At 48.0% G+C, this 21,160-nt stretch overlaps 1 protein-coding gene across 1 annotated transcript; it reads right to left on the bottom strand.

Annotated features, from left to right (window-relative positions):
* Positions 1-14,644: 14,644 nt before the first annotated feature.
* Positions 14,645-21,100, bottom strand: LOC119931438 (rho GTPase-activating protein 39-like). Its single transcript, XM_038750081.1, has 3 exons — positions 21,092-21,100; positions 17,359-17,514; positions 14,645-14,839 (listed from the first exon to the last, which is right to left on the bottom strand). Exons 1-3 carry the CDS (start codon positions 21,098-21,100, stop codon positions 14,645-14,647), a joined length of 360 nt encoding a protein of 119 aa, XP_038606009.1.
* Between the last annotated feature and the right edge of the window lie 60 nt (positions 21,101-21,160).

Raw genomic sequence — 21,160 nt, 5'->3', positions numbered from 1 at the left:
CTCTGCTCCGTTACCCTCCCCTCCGCTCCGCGCACGCGCGCTCCCCTCCACTCCACGCACGCGCGCTCCGCTCCGTTACCTCCCCTCCACTTTGCGCATGCGCGCTCCCCTCCACTACGCGCGCTCCGCTCCGTTACCCGCCCCTCCGCTCTGCGCACGCGCACTCCCCTCCATTCCGCACCCCCCCCCCCACTCCGCACACGCGCTCTCCGCTCCGCACCCTTCCCCTCATTCATTCATTCATTCATTCATTCATTCATTCAATCGTATCTTGGGAAGTACAGGTTGGCAACATGTAGAGACGGTCCCTACCCAACAGTGGGCTCACAGTCAAGAATCAATCAGTCGTATTTATTGAACGCTTACTGTGTGCAGAGCACTGGACTAAGCGCTTGGGAAGTACAGGTTGGCAACATGTAGAGACGATCCCTACCCAACAATGGGCTCACAGTCAAGAATCAATCAATTGTATTTATTGGGCACTTACTGTGTGCAGAGCACTGTGCTAAGCGCTTGGGAAGTACAGGTTGGCAACACATAGAGACGGTCCCTACCCAACAGTGGGCTCACAGTCAAGAATCAATCAATCAATCGTATTTATTGAGCGCTTACTGTGTGCAGAGCATTCTACTAAACGCTTCGGAACCACAGGTTGGCAACTGCGCATGCGCGCTCCCCTCCACTGCGCGCGCTCCGCTCCGTTACCCGCCCCTCCGCTCTGCGCACGCGCACTCCCCTCCACTCCGCACCCCCACACTCCGCGCACGCGCGCTCCGCACCCCTCCCCTCATTCATTCATTCATTCATTCATCCATTCACCCATTCATTCATTCATTCAATCGTATTTATTGAGCGCTTACTGTGTGCAGAGCACTCTCCTAAGCGCTTGGGAAGTGCAGGTTGGCAACATATAGAGACGATCCCTACCCAACAGTGGGTTCACAGTCAAGAATCAATCAATCGTATTTATTGAGCGCTTACTGTGTGCACAGCACTCTACTAAACGCTTGGGAAGCACAGGTTGGCAACTCTGCGCATGCGCGCTCCCCTCCACTACGCGCGCTCCGTTCCGTTACCCTCCCCTCCGCTCTGCGCACGCGCACTCCCCTCCACTCCGCACCTCCCCACTCCGCGCACGCGCGCTCCGCACCCCTCCCCTCATTCATTCATTCATTCATTCAATCGTATTTATTGAGCGCTTACTGTGTGCAGAGCACTCTACTAAGCGCTTGGGAAGTGCAGGTTGGCAACATACAGAGACGGTCCCTACCCAACAGTGGGCTCACAGTCAAGAATCAATCAGTCGTATTTATTGAACGCTTACTGTGTGCAGAGCACTGGACTAAGCGCTTGGGAAGTACAGGTTGGCAACATGTAGAGACGATCCCTACCCAACAGTGGGCTCACAGTCAAGAATCAATCAATTGTATTTATTGGGCACTTACTGTGTGCAGAGCACTGTGCTAAGCGCTTGGGAAGTACAGGTTGGCAACACATAGAGACGGTCCCTACCCAACAGTGGGCTCACAGTCAAGAATCAATCAATCAATCGTATTTATTGAGCGCTTACTGTGTGCAGAGCATTCTACTAAACGCTTCGGAACCACAGGTTGGCAACTGCGCATGCGCGCTCCCCTCCACTGCGCGCGCTCCGCTCCGTTACCCGCCCCTCCGCTCTGCGCACGCGCACTCCCCTCCACTCCGCACCCCCCCACTCCGCGCACGCGCGCTCCGCACCCCTCCCCTCATTCATTCATTCATTCATTCATCCATTCACCCATTCATTCATTCATTCATTCATTCATTCATTCAATCGTATTTATTGAGCGCTTACTGTGTGCAGAGCACTCTCCTAAGCGCTTGGGAAGTGCAGGTTGGCAACATATAGAGACGATCCCTACCCAACAGTGGGTTCACAGTCAAGAATCAATCAATCGTATTTATTGAGCGCTTACTGTGTGCAGAGCACTCTACTAAACGCTTGGGAAGCACAGGTTGGCAACTCTGCGCATGCGCGCTCCCCTCCACTACGCGCGCTCCGTTCCGTTACCCTCCCCTCCGCTCTGCGCACGCGCACTCCCCTCCACTCCGCACCTCCCCACTCCGCGCACGCGCGCTCCGCTCCGCACCCCTCCCATCATTCATTCATTCATTCATTCATTCAATCGTATTTATTGAGCGCTTACTGTGTGCAGAGCACTCTACTAAGCGCTTGGGAAGTACAGGTTGGCAACATACAGAGACGGTCCCTACCCAACAGTGGGCTCACAGTTTAGAATCAATCAATCGTATTTATTGAGCGCTTACTGTGTGCAGAGCACTGTACTAAGCGCTTGGGAAGTACAGGTTGGCAACATCTAGAGACGGTCCCTACCCAACAGTGGGCTCACAGTCCAGAAGGGGGAGACAGAGAACAAAACAAAACATATTAACAAAATAAAATAAATAGAATAAATATGTACAAATAAAATAGAGTAATACATACAAACATATATACGTCATGTGTGTGTGGAATTCTTTTATTCATTCAATCGTATTTATTGACTGCTTACTGTGTGTAGAGCACTGGACTAAGCGCTTGGGAAGTGCAGGTTGGCAACCTATAGAGATGGTCTCTACCCAACAGTGGGCTCACAGTCTAGTAGGGGGAGACAGAGAACAAAACAAAACATATTAACAAAATAAAATAAATAGAATAAATATGTACAAATGAAAACGAGTAATACGTACATATATACATAAGTCACGTGTGTGTGGAATTCATTCATTCATTCAATCGTATTTATTGAGCGCTTACTGTGTGTACAGCACTATACTAAGCGCTTGGGAAGTACAGGTTGGCAACATATAGAGACGGTCCCTACCCAACAGTGGGCTCACAGTCTAGAAGGGGGAGACAGACAACACAACAAAACATATTAACAAAATAAATAGAATATGTACAAGTAAAATAAATAATAACAAAATAAAATAAAGAGAATATGTACAAGTAAAATAGAGTAATAAATCTGTACAAACATATATCCAGGTGCTGTGGAGAAGGGAAGGAGGTAAGGCGGGGGGATGGAGAGGGGGAGGAGGGCGAGAGGAAGGAGGGGGCTCAGTCTGGGTAATAATAAGAATAGCATTTATTAAGCGCTTACTATTTGCAAAGCACTGCTCTAAGCACTGGGGAGGTTACAAGGTGATCAGGTTGTCCCACGGGGGCTCACAGTCTTTAATCCCCATTTTACAGATGAGGGAACTGAGGCACAGAGAAGTGAAGTGATTTGCCCAAAGTGACACAGCTGACAATTGGCGGAGCCGGGATTTGAACCCATGATCTCTGACTCCAAAGCCCGGGCTCTTTCCACTGAGCCACGCTGCTTCTCATAATGAATTCTCTTGAATTCATTCATTCAGTCGTATTTATTGAGCGCTTACCGTGTGCAGAGCACTGTACTAAGCGTTTGGGAAGTACAAGTTTGTACATATTTATTACTCTATTTATTTATTTTACGTGTACATATCTATTCTATTTATTTTATTTTGTTAGTATGTTTGGTTTTGTTCTCCGTTTCCCCCTTTTAGGCTGTGAGCCCACTGTGGGGTAGGGACCGTCTCTATATGTTGCCAACTTGGACTTCCCAAGCGCTTGGCACAGTGCTCTGCACACAGTAAGCGCTCAATAAATACGACTGATTGATTGATTGATTACAAGTTGGCAACACATAGAGACGGTCCCTACCCAACAGTGGTGTCACCCTCCTGTCCTCCCACCCAACCCTCCGCTCTGCGCACGCGCGCTCCCCTCCACTCTCCTTCCCTCCGCTCCCTTCAACTCCGCTCTGCGCACGCGCGCTCCGCTCCGCTCCCTTCCCCTCCGCACCCCTCCCCTCCGCTCTGCGCATGCGCACTCCGATCCCCTCCCCTCCTCTCCCCCCCTCCGCACCCCGCCTCTCCGCTCTGCGCACACGCACTCCGATCCCCTCCTCTCCCCTCCCCTCCGCACCCCTCCCCTCTGCGCACGCGCGCTCCCCTCCGCTCCGCTCTCCGTCCCTCCGCTCTGCGCACGCGCGCTCCGCTCAGGTCCACGCCCCTCCGCTCCCCTCGCCTCCGCTCTGCGCACGCGCGCTCCCCTCCGCTCCGCTCTCCGTCCCTCCGCTCTGCGCACGCGCGCTCCGCTCCGCTCCCCTCCGCTCTGCGCACGCGCACTCCTCACCCCTCCCTTCTGCGCACGCGTGCTCCCCTCCGCTCCCCTCCCCTCCGCTCTGCGCACGCGCGCTCCCCTCCCCTCCCCTCTTCGTACACGTGCTACCCCCACTCTGCGCACGCGCACTCCGCTCCCCTCCCCTCCGCCCTGTGCACGCGCACGCCCTTCCGCTCTGCGCACGCGCACTCCTCTCCGCACCACGTGACCCCTGCGCGGAGCCCCTCCCCCGCCCCCTCCACCAGCCTGCCCCCTTTTTTATTCATTCATTCATTCACATGTATTTATTGAGCGCTTACTGTGTGCAGAGCACTGTAGTAAGCGCTTGGGAAGTCCAAGTTGGCAACATATAGAGAGGGTCCCTACCCAACAGCGGGCTCACAGTTTTGTGACATTTACTAGGCGCTTACTACGTGCTAAGCGCTGGGAAGATTACAATGATGGCATTTATTAAGCGCTTACTATGTGCAAAGCACTGTTCTAAGGTTACAAGGTGATCAGGTTGTCCCACGGGGGGCTCACAGTCTTCATCCCCGTTTTGCAGATGAGGAAACTGAGGCCCAGAGAATAATAATAATAATAATAGTATTTGTTAAGCGCTTACAATGTGCCAAGCATTATTCTAAGCGCTGGGGGAGATACAAGGTGATCAGGTTGTCCCACATGGGGCTCACAGGCTTCATCCCCATTTGACAGATGAGGGAATTGAGGCCCAGAAAATAATAATAATAATAATGACGGTATTTGTTCAGCACTTACTATGTGCCAAGCACTGTTCTAAGCACTGGGAGAGGTGAGAAGCAGCATGGCTCAGTGGAAAGAGCCCGGGCTTTGGAGTCAGAGGTCATGGGTTCAAATCCCCGCTCTGCCAATTGCCAGCTGGGTGACTTTGGGCAAGTCACTTCACTTCTCCGTGCCTCAGTTACCTCATCTGTAAAATGGGGATTTGAGACTGTGAGCCCCCCGTGGGACAACCTGATCACCTTGTATTCATTCATTCATTCAATCGTATTTATTGAGCATTTACTGTGTGCAGAGCACTGTACTAAGCGCTTGGGAAGTCCAAGTTGGCAACATATAGAGACGGTCCCTACCCAACAGTGGGCTCATAGTCTAGAAGTGTATATATGTGTTCATATTTAAATAACGAGAAGCAGCGTGGCATAGTGGAAAGGGCCCGGGCTTGGGAGTCAGAGGTCATGGGTTCTAATCCTGACTCCACCACTTGTCAGCTGGGGTCGTTTATCTTAAAATTCAGGTATCGGGGGGTGTAGATGGGTAAATTCTGGTGCTATGAATGAATGCCAACCTCCATGTTTACCCCTCTCCTTCCCCCTCACCCCCCAGCTTATTGTGGGTAGGGAGTGCATCTATTATATTGTTCTATTAATAATGATAATAATGATGATGGCATTTGTTAAGCGCTTACTATGTGCAAAGCACTGTTCTAAACGCTGGGGAGGTTACAAGGTGATCAAGTTGTCCCACGGTGGGCTCACAGTTTTAATCCCCATTTGACAGATGAGGTCACTGAGGCCCAGAGAAGTGCAGTGACTTGCCCAAAGTCACAGAACTGACAATTGGCAGAGCCGGGATTTGAACCCATGACCTCTGACTCCAAAGCCCGGGCTCTTGCCACTGAGCCACGCTGCTTCTCATAATAATGATGGCATTTATAAAGTGCTTACTATGTGTAAAGCACTGTTCTAAGCGCTGGGGAGGTTACAAGGTGATCAGGTTGTCCCACCGGGGGGCTCACAGTCTTCATCCCCGTTTTCCAGATGAGGTCACCGAGGCCCAGAGAAGTGAAGTGACTTGCCCAAAGTCACACAGCTGACAGTTGGCAGAGCCAGGATTTGAACCCATGACCTCTGAGTCCAAAGCCCGGGCTCTTGCCCCTGAGCCACGCTGTACAGTGCTCTGCACACAGAAGGCGCTCAATAAATATGACAATGAATTGAACGAATGAAGTCGGAGGGAGTAATAATAATAATCATAATGATGGCATTTATTAAGCGCTTACTATGTGCAAAGCACTGTTCTAAGTGCTGGGGAGGTTACAAGGTGATCAGGTTGTCCCACAGGGGGGCTCAAAGTCTTCATCCCCATTTTCCAGATGAGGTCACTGAGGCCCAGAGAAGTGAAATGACTTGCCCAAAGTCACACAGCTGACAGTTGGCAGAGGCAGGATTTGAACCCATGATGTCTGACTCCAAAGCCCGGGCTCTTGCCACTGAGCCACGCTGTACAGTGCTCTGCACTCGGAAGGCGCTCAATAAATGACTGAATGAATTGAATGAATGAAGTAGGAGGGAGTAATAATAATAATCATAATGATGGCATTTATTAAGCACTTACTATGTGCAAAGCACTGTTCTAAGCACTGGGGAGGTTACAAGGTGATCAGGTTGTCCCAACGGGGGGCTCACAGTCTTCATCCCCATTTTACAGATGAGGGAACTGAGGCCCAGAGAAGTGAAGTGACCTGCCCAAAGTCACACAGCTGACAGTTGGCAGAGCGGGGATTTGAACCCATGACCTCTGAGTCCAAAGCCCAGGCTCTTGCCCCTGAGCCACGCTGTACAGTGCTCTGCACACAGAAGGCGCTCAATAAATATGACAATGAATTGAACGAATGAAGTCGGAGGGAGTAATAATAATAATCATAATGATGGCATTTATTAAGCGCTTACTATGTGCAAAGCACTGTTCTAAGTGCTGGGGAGGTTACACGGTGATCAGGTTGTCCCACAGGGGGGCTCAAAGTCTTCATCCCCATTTTCCAGATGAGGTCACTGAGGCCCAAAGAAGTGAAGTGACTAGCCCAAAGTCACACAGCTGACAGTTGGCAGAGCCAGGATTTGAACCCATGACCTCTGACTCCAAAGTGCTCTTACCACTGAGTCACGCTGTACAGTGCTCTGCACACAGAAGGTGCTCAAAAAATGACTGAATGAATTGAATGAATGAAGTAGGAAGGAATCATAATAATAATTATAATGATGGCATTTATTAAGTGCTTATTATGTGCCAAGCACTGTTCTAAGCACTGGGGAAGTTACAAGGTGATCAGGCTGTCCCACAGTGGGCTCACAGTCTTCATCCCCATTTTCCAGATGAGGTCACTGAGGCCCAGAGAAGTGAAGTGACCTGCCCAAAGTCACACAGCTGACAGTTGGCAGAGCCAGGATTTGAACCCATGACCTCTGACTCCAAAGCCCAGGCTCTTGCCACTGAGCCACGCTGTACAGTGCTCTGCACACAGAAGGCGCTCAATAAATATGACTGAATGAATTGAATGAATGAAGTAGGAGGGAGTAATAATAATAATCATAATGATGGCATTTATTAAGCACTTATTATTTGCAAAGCACTGTTCTAAGCACTGGGGAGGTTACAAGGTGATCAGGTTGTCCCACGTTGGGCTCACAGTTTTAATCCCCATTTGACAGATGAGGTCACTGAGGCCCAGAGAAGTGAAGTGACTTGTCCAAGGTCACACAGCTAATTGGCAGAGCCGGGGTTTGAACCCATGACCTCTGACTCCTAAGCCCGGCTTCTTTCCAGTGCTTAGAACAGCACTTTACACATAGTAAGCGCTTAATAAATGCCATTATTATTATTATTATTATTATTATTATTTCCACTGAGCCACGCTGCTTCTCAGGAGTAGGATCGCATCCCCGTTTTACAGATGGGGGAACCGAGGCACAAGGAAGCAGCGTGGTTTAGTGGTTAGAGCCCAGGCCTGGGAGTTAGCAGGACGTGGGTCCTAACCCCGGCTCTACCACGCGATTGCTGTGTGACCTCGGGCAAGTCACTTCGCTTCTCTGGGCCTCAGTGACCTCATCCGTAAAATGGGGGTTAAGAGTTTGAGCCCCACATGGGACAGAGACTTTGTCCAACCTCACTGACTTGTACTAAACCCCAGAGCTTAGAGCAGTGCTTGGCACATAGTAAGCGCTTAATAAGTACCACCATTATTATTGGGTCCTTCTGATTTCCAGGCCCGGGCTCTATAATAATAATAATAACGACGGCATTTATTAGGCGCTCACTATGTGCCAAGCACTGTTCTAAGCACTGGGGAGGTTACAAGGTGATCAGGTTGTCCCACGGGGGGCTCACAGTCTTCATCCCCATTTTACAGATGAGGGAACTGAGGCACAGAGAAGTGACTTGCCCAAAGTCACACAGCTGACAAGTGGCGGAGCCGGGATTTGAACCCATGACCTCGGACTCCAAAGCCCGGGCTCTATCCACTGAGCCACGCCGCTTCTGCTTTTGAAATTCCCTGGCTCTCCTCCCAACCTTTTTAAAGAAGAATTGTGGTCTAGGGGGAAGGAAGGAGTCCCCCAGTTGTGTCTCGGGCCTGCTTTGGGACTAGGGCCACCAGTTTATACCTCGCCTTTGAATAAATGTTTATTTATTTTACTTGTACGTGTTTATTCTATTTATTTTATTTGGTTAATATGTTTTGTTTTGTCGTCTGTCACCCCCTCCTAGACTGTGAGCCCGCTGTTGGGTAGGGACCGTCTCTCTATGTTGCCAACTTGGACTTCCCAAGCGCTTAATAAATGCCATCATGATTATTATTATTAAAGGGGCAAGGATACCTCTCCCACGGGCGGTCCAGGAACAGTGCTTTGCACATAGTCAGCGCTTAATAAATGCCATCATTATTATTATTATTATTCTCTGGGCCACATCTGGAAAATGGGGATGAAGACCGTGAGCCCACCGTGGGACAACCTGATCACCTTGTAACCTCCCCAGCGCTTAGAACAGTGCTTTGCACAAAGTAAGCGCTTAATAAATGCCATCGCGATTATTATTATTAAAGGGGCAAGGACACCTCTCCCACAGGTGGTCCAGGAACAGTGCTTTGCACATAGTCAGCGCTTAATAAACGCCATCATGATTATTATTATTAAAGGGGCAAGGATACCTCTCCCACCGGCGGTCCAGGAACAGTGCTTTGCACATAGTCAGTGCTTAATAACTGCCATCATTATTATTATTATTATTCTCTGGGCCTCATCTGGAAAATGGGGATGAAGACTGAGCCCACCGTGGGACAACCTGACCACCTTGTAAGCTCCCCAGTGCTTAGAACAGTGCTTGGCACATAGTAAGTGCTTAATAAAGGCCATCATGATTATTATTATTAAAGGGGCAAGGATACCTCTTCCACGGGCGGTCCAGGAACAGTGCTTTGCACATAGTCAGCGCTTAATAAATGCCATCATGATTATGATTATTAAAGGGGCAAGGATACCTCTCCCACGGGCGGTCCAGGAACAGTGCTTTGCACATAGTCAGCGCTTAATAAATGCCATCACGATTATGATTATTAAAGGGGCAAGGATACCTCTACCACGGGTGGTCCAGTAACAGTGCTTTGCACATAGTAAGCACTTAATAAATGTCATCATGATTATTATTATTATTATTAAAGGGGCAAGGATACCTCTCCCACGGGCGGTCCAGGAACAGTGCTTTGCACATAGTCAGAGTTTAATAAATGCCATCATGATTACTATTATTATTAAAGGGGCAAGGATACCTCTCCCACGGGCGGTCCAGAAACAGTGCTTTGGACACAGTAAGGGCTTAATAAAAGCCATCATGATTATTATTATTAAAGGGGCAAGGATACCTCTCCCACGGGAGGTCCAGGAACAGTGCTTTGCACATAGTCAGCGCTTAATAAATGCCATCACGATTATTATTATTAAAGGAGCAAGGATACCTCTCCCACGGGCGGTCCAGAAACAGTGCTTTGGACACAGTAAGGGCTTAATAAAAGCCATCATGATTATTATTATTAAAGGGGCAAGGATACCTCTCCCACGGGCAGTCCAGGAACAGTGCTTTGCACATAGTCAGCGCTTAATAAATGCCATCATTATTATTATTATTCTCTGGGCCACATCTGGAAAATGGGGATGAAGACCGTGAGCCCCCCGTGGGACAACCTGATCACCTTGTAACCTCCCCAGCGCTTAGAACAGTGCTTTGCACAAAGTAAGCGCTTAATAAATGCCATCGCGATTATTATTATTAAAGGGGCAAGGACACCTCTCCCACAGGTGGTCCAGGAACAGTGCTTTGCACATAGTCAGCGCTTAATAAATGCCATCATGATTATTATTATTAAAGGGGCGAGGACACCTCTCCCACGGGCGGTCCAGGAACAGTGCTTTGCACATAGTAAGTGCTTAATAAATGCCATCATTGTTATTATTATAATTCTCTGGGCCTCATCCGGAAAATGGGGATGAAGACCGTGAGCCCCCCATGGGACAACCTGATCACCTTGGAACCTCCCCAGTGCTTAGAACAGTGCTTCCATCTTGCCTCCTTCCCTTCCCCACAGCACCTGTATATCAATCAATCAATCAATCAATCAATCGTATTTATTGAGCGCTTACTATGTGCAGAGCACTGTACTAAGCGCTTGGGAAGTACAAATTGGCATCACATAGAGACAGTCCCTACCCAACAGTGGGCTCACAGTCTAAAAGGGGGAGACAGAGAACAGAACCAAACATACCAACAAAATAAAATAAGTAGGATAGAAATGTACAAGTAAAATAAATAAATAAATAGATAAATAGAGTAATAGTATACTCTATATATGTATATATGTTTGTACAGATTTATTACTCTATTTATTTATTTATTTTACTTGTCCATATTTATTCTATTTATTTTATTTTGTTGGTATGTTTGGTTTTGTTCTCTGTCTCCCCTTTTAGACTGTGAGCCCACTGTTGGGTAGGGACTGTCTCTATGTGATGCCAATTTGTACTTCCAAGCGCTTAGTACAGTGCTCTGCACACAGTAAGCGCTCAATAATTTCGATTGATGATGATGATAGAAACCTGATCACCCCATAACCTCCCCAGCGCTTAGAACCGTGCTTTGCACATAGTAAGTGCTTAACAAATGCCATCATCGTTATTATTATCAAAAAGAGGGTGCCAGGCACGTACTTCCCAAGCGCTTAGTACAGTGCTCTGCACACAGTCAGCGCTCAATAAAATGTTTATTTTACTTTGTTAATATGTTTTGTTTTGTTGTCTGTCTCCCCCTTCTAGACTGTGAGCCCGCTGTTGGGTAGGGACCATCTCTATATGTTGCCAACTTGGACTTCCCAAGCGCTTAGTGCAGTGCTCTGCACACAGTAAAAGCTCAATAAATATGATTGAATTCCTTCCTCTCCCCCTCGTCCCCCTCTCCATCCCCCCATCTTACCTCCTTCCCTTCCCCACAGCACCTGTATATATGTATATATGTTTGTACATATTTATCACTCTATTTATTTTACTTGTACATATCTATTCTATTTATTTTATTTTGTTAGTATGTTTGGTTTTGTTCTCTGTCTCCACCTTTTAGAGTGTGAGCCCACTGCTGGGTAGGGACTGTCTCCATATGTTGCCAACTTGTACTTCCCAAGCGCTTAGTACAGTGCTCTGCACACAGTAAGTGCTCAATAAATACGATTGATTGATTGATTGCTTTGCACATAGTAAGTGCTTAATAAATGCCATCATGATTATTATTATTATTAAAGGGGCAAGGATACCTCTCCCACGGGTGGTCCAGGAACAGTGCTTTGCACATAGTCAGCGCTTCACAAATGCCATCACGATTATTATTATTAAAGGGGCAAGGATACCTGTCCCACGGGCGGTCCAGGAACAGTGCTTTGCACATAGTCAGCGCTTAATAAATGCCATCTTGATTATTATTATTATTAAAGGGGCAAGGATACCTCTTCCACGGGCGGTCCAGGAACAGTGCTTTGCAAATAGTAAGCGCTTAATAAATGCCATCACGATTACTATTATTAAAGAAGCAAGGATACCTCTCCCATGGGCGGTCTAGGAACAATGCTTTGCACATAGCAAGCGCTTAATAAATGCCATAATGATTATTATTATTATTAAAGGGGCAAGGATACCTCTCCCACCGGCGGTCCAGGAACAGTGCTTTGCACATAGTCAGTGCTTATTAACTGCCATCATCATTATTATTATTATTCTCTGGGCCTCATCTGGAAAATGGGGGTGAAGACTGAGCCCCCCGTGGGACAACCCGATCACCTTGTAAGCTCCCCAGCGCTTAGAACAGTGCTTTGCACATAGTAAGCGTTTAATAAATGCCATCACGATTATTATTAAAGGGGCAAGGATACCTCTCCCACGGGCGGTCCTTGAACAGTGCTTTGCGCATAGTCAGCGCTTAATAAATGCCATCATGATTATTATTATTAAAGGGGCAAGGATACCTCTCCCACGGGCGGTCCAGGAACAGTGCTTTGCACATAGTCAGCGCTTAATAAATGCCATCATGATTATTATTATTATTCTCTGGGCCTCATCTGGAAAATGGGGATGAAGACCATGAGCCCCCGGTGGGACAACCTGATCACCTTGTAAGCTCCCCAGTGCTTAGAACAGTGCTTTGCACATAGTAAGCAATTAATAAATGCCATCATGATTATTATTATTATTAAAGGGGCAAGGATACCTCTCCCATGGGCGGTCCAGGAACAGTGCTTTGCACATAGTCAGTGCTTAATAAATGCCATCACGATTATTATTATTAAAGGGGCAAGGATACCTCTCCCACGGGCGGTCCAGGAACAGTGCTTTGGACACAGTAAGGGCTTAATAAAAGCCATCATGATTATTACTATTAAAGGGGCAAGGATACCTCTCCCTCGGGAGGTCCAGGAACAGTGCTTTGCAAATAGTAAGCGCTTAATAAATGCCATCACGATTATTATTATTAAAGGAGCAAGGCTACCTCACCCATGGGCGGTCTAGGAACAATGCTTTGCACATAGCAAGCGCTTAATAAATGCCATCACGATTATTATTAGTAAAGGAGCAAGGCTACCTCACCCATGGGCGGTCTAGGAACAATGCTTTGCACATAGCAAGCGCTTAATAAATGCCATAATGATTATTATTATTATTAAAGGGGCAAGGATACCTCTCCCACCGGCGGTCCAGGAACAGTGCTTTGCACATAGTCAACGTTTAATAAATGCCAACATGATTATTATTATTAAAGGGGCAAGGATACCAGGAACAGTGCTTTGGACACAGTAAGGGCTTAATAAAAGCCATCATGATTATTATTATTAAAAGGGAAAGGATACCTCTCCCACGGGCCGTCCAGGAACAGTGCTTTGCACATAGTCAGCGCTTAATAAATGCCATCATGATTACTATTATTATTAAAGGGGCAAGGATACCTCTCCCACGGGCGGTCCAGGAACAGTGCTTTGGACACAGTAAGGGCTTAATAAAAGCCATCATGATTATTATTATTAAAGGGGCAAGAATACCTCTTCCATGGGCGGTCCAGGAACAGTGCTTTGCACATAGTAAGCACTTAATAAATGCCATCATGATTATTATTATTATTAAAGGGGCAAAGATACCTCTCCCACGGGCGGTCTAGGAACAGTGCTTTGCACATAGTCAGTGCTTAATAAATGCCATTATTATTATTATTATTATTATTATTCTCTGGGCCTCATCTGGAAAATGGGGATGAAGACTGAGACCCCTGTGGGACAACCTGATCACCTTGTAAGCTCCCTAGTGCTTAGAACAGTACTTTGCACATAGTAAGCGCTTAATAAATGCCATCATGATTATTATTATTAAAGGGGCAAGGATACCTCTACCACGGGCGGTCCAGGAACAGTGCTTTGCACATAGTAAGTGCTTAATAAATATCATCATGAGTATTATTATTATTATTATTAAAGGGGCAAGGATACCTCTCCCACGGGCGGTCCAGGAACAGTGCTTTGCACATAGTCAGCGCTTAATAAATGCCATCACGATTATTATTATTATTAAAGGGGCAAGGATACCTCTCCCACGGGCAGTCCAGGAACAGTGCTTTGGACACAGTAAGGGCTTAATAAAAGCCATCATGATTATTATTATTAAAGGGGTAAGAATACCTCTCCCACGGGTGGTCCAGGAACAGTGCTTTGCACATAGTCAGCGCTTAATAAATGCCATCACGATTATTATTATTATTAAAGGGGCAAGGATACCTCTCCCACGGGCGGTCCAGGAACAGTGCTTTGGACACAGTAAGGGCTTAATAAAAGCCTTCATGATTATTATTATTAAAGGGGCAAGGATACCTCTCCCACGGGCGGTCCAGGAACAGTGCTTTGCACATAGTCAGCGCTTAATAAATGCCATCACAATTATTATTATTATTAAAGGGACAAGGCTACCTCTCCCACGGGCGGTCCAGGATCTCGGAGACCCCCGGGCCCAGAGAGCCGAGGGCCACCAAGGAGGCCCTTTCCCAGGGAAGTGTCCAGTTCCCAGGAAGTTCCTCCTCCGCCAGGGAGCCCTCCCGGATCTCAGGGAGCTTTTCCCAAATGTCCCTCCCTCCGGCCGTCTCTCAGAGCACGTCCCTCAGGAAGGTGGTGTCCAGGTGGACGATGAGGAGGCGCAGGAAGGCCATCTCGCGCCGGGTGTTCTCCAGGATGACCCGCGGCTCATCCGAGCTGCAGCGCAGGCAGTTGGGAGCCATCACCATGGCCAGGTTGTTCACGTCCATCTTGGTCCTGCCAACGTTGACTGGCTGGGCAAATACCTGCGGGAGGCCCGAGGAAGGAATCAATCAATCGATCGATCCTATTTATTGAGCGCTTACCGTGTGCAGGGCACTGGACTAAGCGCTGGGGAAGTACAAGTTGGCAACATAGAGCTAGTATAGCTAGCATAATCTATTTCCTCCCTACTCTTATCATCATCATCAATCGTATTTATTGAGCGCTTACTATGTGCAGAGCACTGTACTAAGCACTTGGGAAGTACAAATGGGCAACATATAGAGACAGTCCCTACCCAACAGTGGGCTCACAGTCTAAAAGGGGGAATCTTATCATTCTTCCTGCTCCAGTTTCTCAGAATCAGGATTGTTAGCTAACGAAAGTTTTTTTTTTCCTTTTCAATATGTAAAAATTTTCCATCGTGGGATTCAAAATATCACCAAAGGAGCACCGTGGCTCAGTGGAAAGAGATCGGGCTTTGGAGTCAGGGGTCATGGGTTCAAATCCCGGCTCCACCAACTGTCAGCTGGGTGACTTTGGGCGAGTCACTTCACTTCTCTGGGCCTCGGTTCCCTCATCTGGAAAATGGGGATTAAGACTGTGAGCCCCACATGGGACAACCTGATCACCTTGTAAACTCCCCAGCGCTTAGAACAGTGCTTTGTTGCACACAGTAAGCGCTTAATAAATGCTATCATTATTATTATTATTGTTATCCTGTCAAGCACCGTTCTTGCCCAAGGTCACACAGAAGACACGTGGAGGAGCCGGGATTAGAACCCGGGTCCTGATGCCTTGAGAAGCAGCATGGTGTGCGGAAAGAGCCCGGGCCTGGGAATCGGAAGGTCACGGGTTCTAATCCCAGCTCCGCCGCTTGTCCGCTGTGTGGCCTTGGGCAAGTCACTTCACTCCTCTGGGCCTCAGTTGCCTCATCTGTAAAATGGGGATGAAGACTGAGAGCCCCGTGTGGGACAGGGACCGCGTCCAACCCGATTTGCTTGCATCCACCCCAGCGCTTAGTACAATGCCCGGCACAGAGTAAGCGCGTAACGAATACTGTAATTATTCTACATTACTCCCAGGCCCCAGGCTCTATAATTACGGTATTCTTTAAGCACTTACTACACGCCCAGCACTGTCTTTCCCCTCCCCACAGCACCTGCATATACATTTGGAGAGATTTATTACTCTATTTATTTTGCTTGTACATATTTACTATTCTATTTATTTTGTTAACAATCTAGCTTTATTTCTATCTATCCTAACGACTTGACACCGGTCCACGTGTTTCGGCTCCCAGTCTGGAAAAGGAAGGAAGGGAAGGCGGCATACTGAACTTCTAATATTCACTGGAATGGAGAGAAGTTGGATGGGATAAAGAAAGTGAATCATCAATCTGGAAACCCTTACCTACTTTTAAATAGTATGAACACAATGGGTCAGGAGTCTAGTGCTGAATATTCAGGACCTAAGTCTTAGCATGGGACAACCTGATCACCTTGTAAACTCCCCAGCGCTTAGAACAGTGCTTTGCACACAGTAAGCGCTTAATAAATGCTATTATTATTATTATTATTATTATTATCCTGTCAAGCACCATTCTTGCCCACGGTCACACAGCAGACACGTGGAGGAGCCGGGATTAGAACCCAGGTCCTGACGCTTTGAGAAGCAGCATGGTGTAGCGGAAAGAGCCCGGGCCTGGGAATCAGGAGGTCACGGGTTCTAATCCCAGCTCCGCCGCTTGTCCGCTGTGTGGCCTTGGGCAAGTCACTTCACTCCTCTGGGCCTCAGTTGCCTCATCTGTAAAATGGGGATGAAGACTGAGAGCCCCGTTGTGGGACAGGGACCGCGTCCAACCCGATTTGCTTGCATCCACCCCAGTGCTTAGTACAATGCCCGGCACAGAGTAAGCGCGTAACGAATACTGTAATTATTAATTACAGTACAATTATGTATAATTATTTTGGACTGTGAGCCCAATGTTGGGTAGGGACTGTCTCTATATGTTGCCAATTTGTACTTCCCAAGCGCTTAGTACAGTGCTCTGCACATAGTAAGCGCTCAATAAATATGATTGATTGAGTACTGTAATTATTATACATTACTCCCAGGCCCCAGGCTCTATAATTACGGTATTCGTTAAGCGCTTACTACACGCCCGGCACTGTCCTTCCCCTCCCCACAGCACCTGCATATGTTTGTAGAGATTTATTACTCTATTTTGCTTGCACATATTTACTATTCTATTTATTTTGTTAACGATCTAGCTTTATTTCTACCTATCCTGACGACTTGACACCGCTCCACGTGTCTCGTTTCGTCGTCCGTCTCCCCCTCCTAGGCCGTGAGCCCGCTGTCGGGTAGGGACCGCCTCTCTGTGTCGCCGACTCGGACTCCCCAAGCGCTCAGTCCAGTGCTCCGCACACAGTAAGCGCTCAATAAATACGACAGACTGAATGGACGCAGCGCTCCAGCCGTTAGGCCTCGCTGATGATTGAAAAAGCCGGCCCGTTTCCGCGCCTCCGGCCTCCCCGGGTGCCCTCCTCCGGGTTGGCACCTGCAGGAAGTGTACTAAGTGCCCCAGGACCAGGCGGTTGAGGTCGGGCAGCAGCTGCACCAGGGCGATGGCACCGGCCGGGTCATCGCAGAGCCGCACGCAGTCTGGGTACAGCCCCGCGGGCACCAGTGGTTCCTCCAGCTCCCGTAGCCATAGCTTCAGCAACGAGGCTAAGGAGAGACGGGCATCATCATCATCATCAATCGTATTTACTGAGCGCTCACTGTGTGCAGAGCACTGGACTAAGCGCTTGGGAATTACAAGCTGGCAACATCATCACCATCATCATCACCAATCGCATTTATTGAGCGCTTACTGTGTGCAGAGCACTGGACTAAGCGCTTGGGAAGTCCAAGTTGGCACCATATAGAGACAGTCCCTACCCAACAGTGGGCTCACAGTCGAAAAAGGGGAGACAGAGAACAAAACCAAACGTACTAACAGAATAAAATAAATAGAATCGATATGGACAAGTAAAATAAATAGAGTAATAAATATGTACAAACATATATCCATATATACAGGTGCTGTGGGGAAGGGAAGGAGGTAAGATGGGGGGGATGGAGAGGGGGACGAAGGGGAGAGGAAGGAAGGGGCTCAGTCTGGGAAGGCCTCCTGGAGGAGGTGAGCTCTCATCATCATCATCATCAATCGCATTTATTGAGCGCTTACTGTGTGCAGAGCACTGGACTAAGCGCTTGGGAAGTACAAATTGGCACCATCTAGAGACAGTCCCTACCCAACAGTGGGCTCACAGTCTAAAAGGGGGAGACAGAGAACAAAACCAAACATACTAACAGGATAAAATAAATAGAATAGATATATACAAGTGAAATAAATAAATAAGTAGAGTAATAAATATGTACAAACATATACATATATACAGGTGCTGTGGGGAAGGGAAGGAGGTAAGATGGGGGGGATGGAGAGGGGGACGAGGGGGAGAGGAAGGAAGGGGCTCAGTCTGGGAAGGCCTCCTGGGGGAGGTGAGCTCTCATCATCATCATCATCAATTGTATTTATTGAGCGCTTACTGTGTGCAGAGCACTGGACTAAGCGCTCGGGAAGTACAAATTGGCACCATATAGAGACAGTCCCTACGCAACAGTGGGCTCACAGTCTAAAAGGGGGAGACAGAGAACAAAACCAAACATACTAACAGGATAAAATAAATAGAATAGATAGGTACAAGTAAAATAAATAGAGTAATAAATATGTACAAACATATATCCATATATACAGGTGCTGTGGGGAAGGGAAGGAGGTAAGATGGGGGGAAGGAGGGGGGACGAGGGGGAGAGGAAGGAAGGGGCTCAGTCTGGGAAGGCCTCCTGGAGGAGGTGAGCTCTCAGTAGGGCACGGGCCGACGGGCACCGGGGGGAAGGAAGGGCAAGCAACCCGTCAATCAGTCACCGTCCTTGAGCGCTTACGGTGTGCGGGCCACTGGACTGAGCGCTCGGGAGAGGCCAGTACCACAGAGTTGCCAACGTGACCCCTGCCCAGAGCGAGTTAATAATAATAATAATAATAATAATAATGGCATTTATTAAGCTAGACTGTGAGCCCACTGTTGGGTAGGGACTGTCTCTATATGTTGCCAGCTTGTACTTCCCAAGCGCTTAGTCCAGTGCTCTGCACACAGTAAGCGCTCAATAAATACGATTGATGATGATGATGATGATGTTGCCAGCTTGTACTTCCCAAGTGCTTAGTCCAGTGCTCTGCACACAGTGAGCGCTCAATAAATACGATTGATTGATTGATTGATTAAGCGCTTACTAGGTGCAGAGCACCGTTCTAAGCACTGGGGAGGTTCCCAGGTGATCAGGTTGTCCCCCCGGGGGGCTCCCAGTCTTCATCCCCATTTGACAGATGAGGGAACTGAGGCTCAGAGAAGTGAAGTGACTTGCCCAAGGTCACACAGCAGACATGTGGCGGAGCCGGGATTCGAACCCATGACCTCGGGCTCCAAAGCCCGGGCTCTTTCCACTGAGCCACTAGGCTTCTCTAAGTTGACGGTCTACAGAGGAGGAGGGTAAAGGGAAGGGAGGGGAGGAAAGACAGGAGGAAGAGAGAAAGAGAGGGAGAAGGGGGGAAGCAGCATGGCTCAGTGGAAAGAGCCCAGGCTTTGGAGTCAGAGGTCATGGGTTCAAATCCCGGCTCCGCCGGGATTGCCAGCTGGGTGACTTTGGGCAAGTCGCTTAACTTCTCTGTGCCTCAGTGACCTCATCTGTGCAATAGGGATTAAGGCTGTGAGCCCCACGTGGGACAACCTGATCACCTTGTAACCTCCCCAGTGCTTAGAACAGTGCTTTGCACATAATAAGCGCTTAATAAATGCCATTATTATTATTATTAGATATGTACAAATAAAATAGAGTAATAAATCCGTACAAACATATATACAGGTGCTGTGGGGAGGGGAAGGAGGTGTATACAGATGCGCTGTGGGGACGGGGGAAGGATGAATGATTTGTCCTTATGGGCAGGAAGTGGCTCAGTGGAAAGAGCCAGGACTTTGGAGTCAGAGGTCATGGGTTCAAATCCCGGCTCCGCCACTTGTCAGCTGGGTGACTTTGGGCGAGTCACTTCACTTCTCTGGGCCTCAGTTCCCTCATCTGTCAAATGGGGATGAAGACTGTGAGCCCCCCGGGGGACAACCTGATCACCTTGTAACCTCCCCAGCGCTTAGAACAGTGCTTGGCACATAGTAAGCGCTTAATAAATGCCATTATTATTATTATTATTAGATATGTACAAATAAAATAGAGTAATAAATACGTACAAACATATATACATATATACAGGTGCTGTGGGGAGGGGAAGGAGGTGTATACAGGATGAATGATTCCTCCTTATGGACAGGAAATGGCTCAGTGGAAAGAGCCAGGACTTTGGAGTCAGAGGTCATGGGTTCAAATCCCGGCTCCGCCACTTGTCAGCTGGGTGACTTTGGGCGAGTCACTTCACTTCTCTGGGCCTCAGTTCCCTCATCTGTCAAATGGGGATGAAGACTGTGAGCCCCTCGGGGGACAACCTGATCACCTTGTAACCTCCCCAGCGCTTAGAACAGTGCTTTGCACATAGTAAGCGCTTAATAAATGCCATTATTATTATTAGATATGTACAAATAAAATAGAGTAATAAATCCGTACAAACATATATACATATGAGAGCTCACCTCCTCCGGGAGGTCTTCCCAGACTGAGCCCCTTCCTTCCTCTCCGTCTCGTCCCCCTCTTCATCCCCCCATCTTACCTCCCTCCCTTCCCCACAGCACCTGTATATATGTATATATGTTTGTACATATTTTTTTTACTCTATTTATTTATTTATTTAATTTATTTGTCCATATCTATTCTATTTATTTTATTTTGTTAGTATGTTTGGTTTCGTTCTCTGTCTCCCCCTTTTAGACTGTGAGCCCACTGTTGGGTAGGGACCGTCTCTATATGTTGCCAATTTGTACTTCCCAAGCGCTTAGTCCAGTGCTCTGCACATAGTAAGCGCTCAATAAATACGATTGATGATGATGATATATACAGGTGCTAGACTGTGAGCCCACTGTTGGGTAGGGACTGTCTCTCTATGTTGCCAACTTGTACTTCCCAAGCGCTTAGTCCAGTGCTCTGCACACAGTAAGCGCTCAATAAATACGATTGATGTGGGGAGGGGAAGGAGGTGTATAGTGCTGTGGGGATGGGGGAAGGATGAATGATTCCTCCTTAGGGGCGGGAAACATGTCGACCAATTCTGTTCTACTGGACCGTCCCAAGTGCTTACTACAGTGCTCTGTACAGAG

Source organism: Tachyglossus aculeatus, chromosome 8 (genome assembly GCF_015852505.1).
Source record: "Tachyglossus aculeatus isolate mTacAcu1 chromosome 8, mTacAcu1.pri, whole genome shotgun sequence".
Taxonomy (NCBI): Eukaryota; Metazoa; Chordata; class Mammalia; order Monotremata; family Tachyglossidae; genus Tachyglossus; species Tachyglossus aculeatus.
Note: the sequence above shows the minus strand (reverse complement) of the source record. Positions and strands in the feature narration are given on the sequence as shown.

Bases quoted from the DNA above. Each gene is read 5' to 3' on its own strand.
- LOC119931438 (XM_038750081.1), bottom strand. The intron at 14,840-17,358 runs GTGCCAACCCGG...GGCCTCCCGCAG, and splicing joins ACTTAGTACACTTCCTGCAG to GTATTTGCCCAGCCAGTCAA.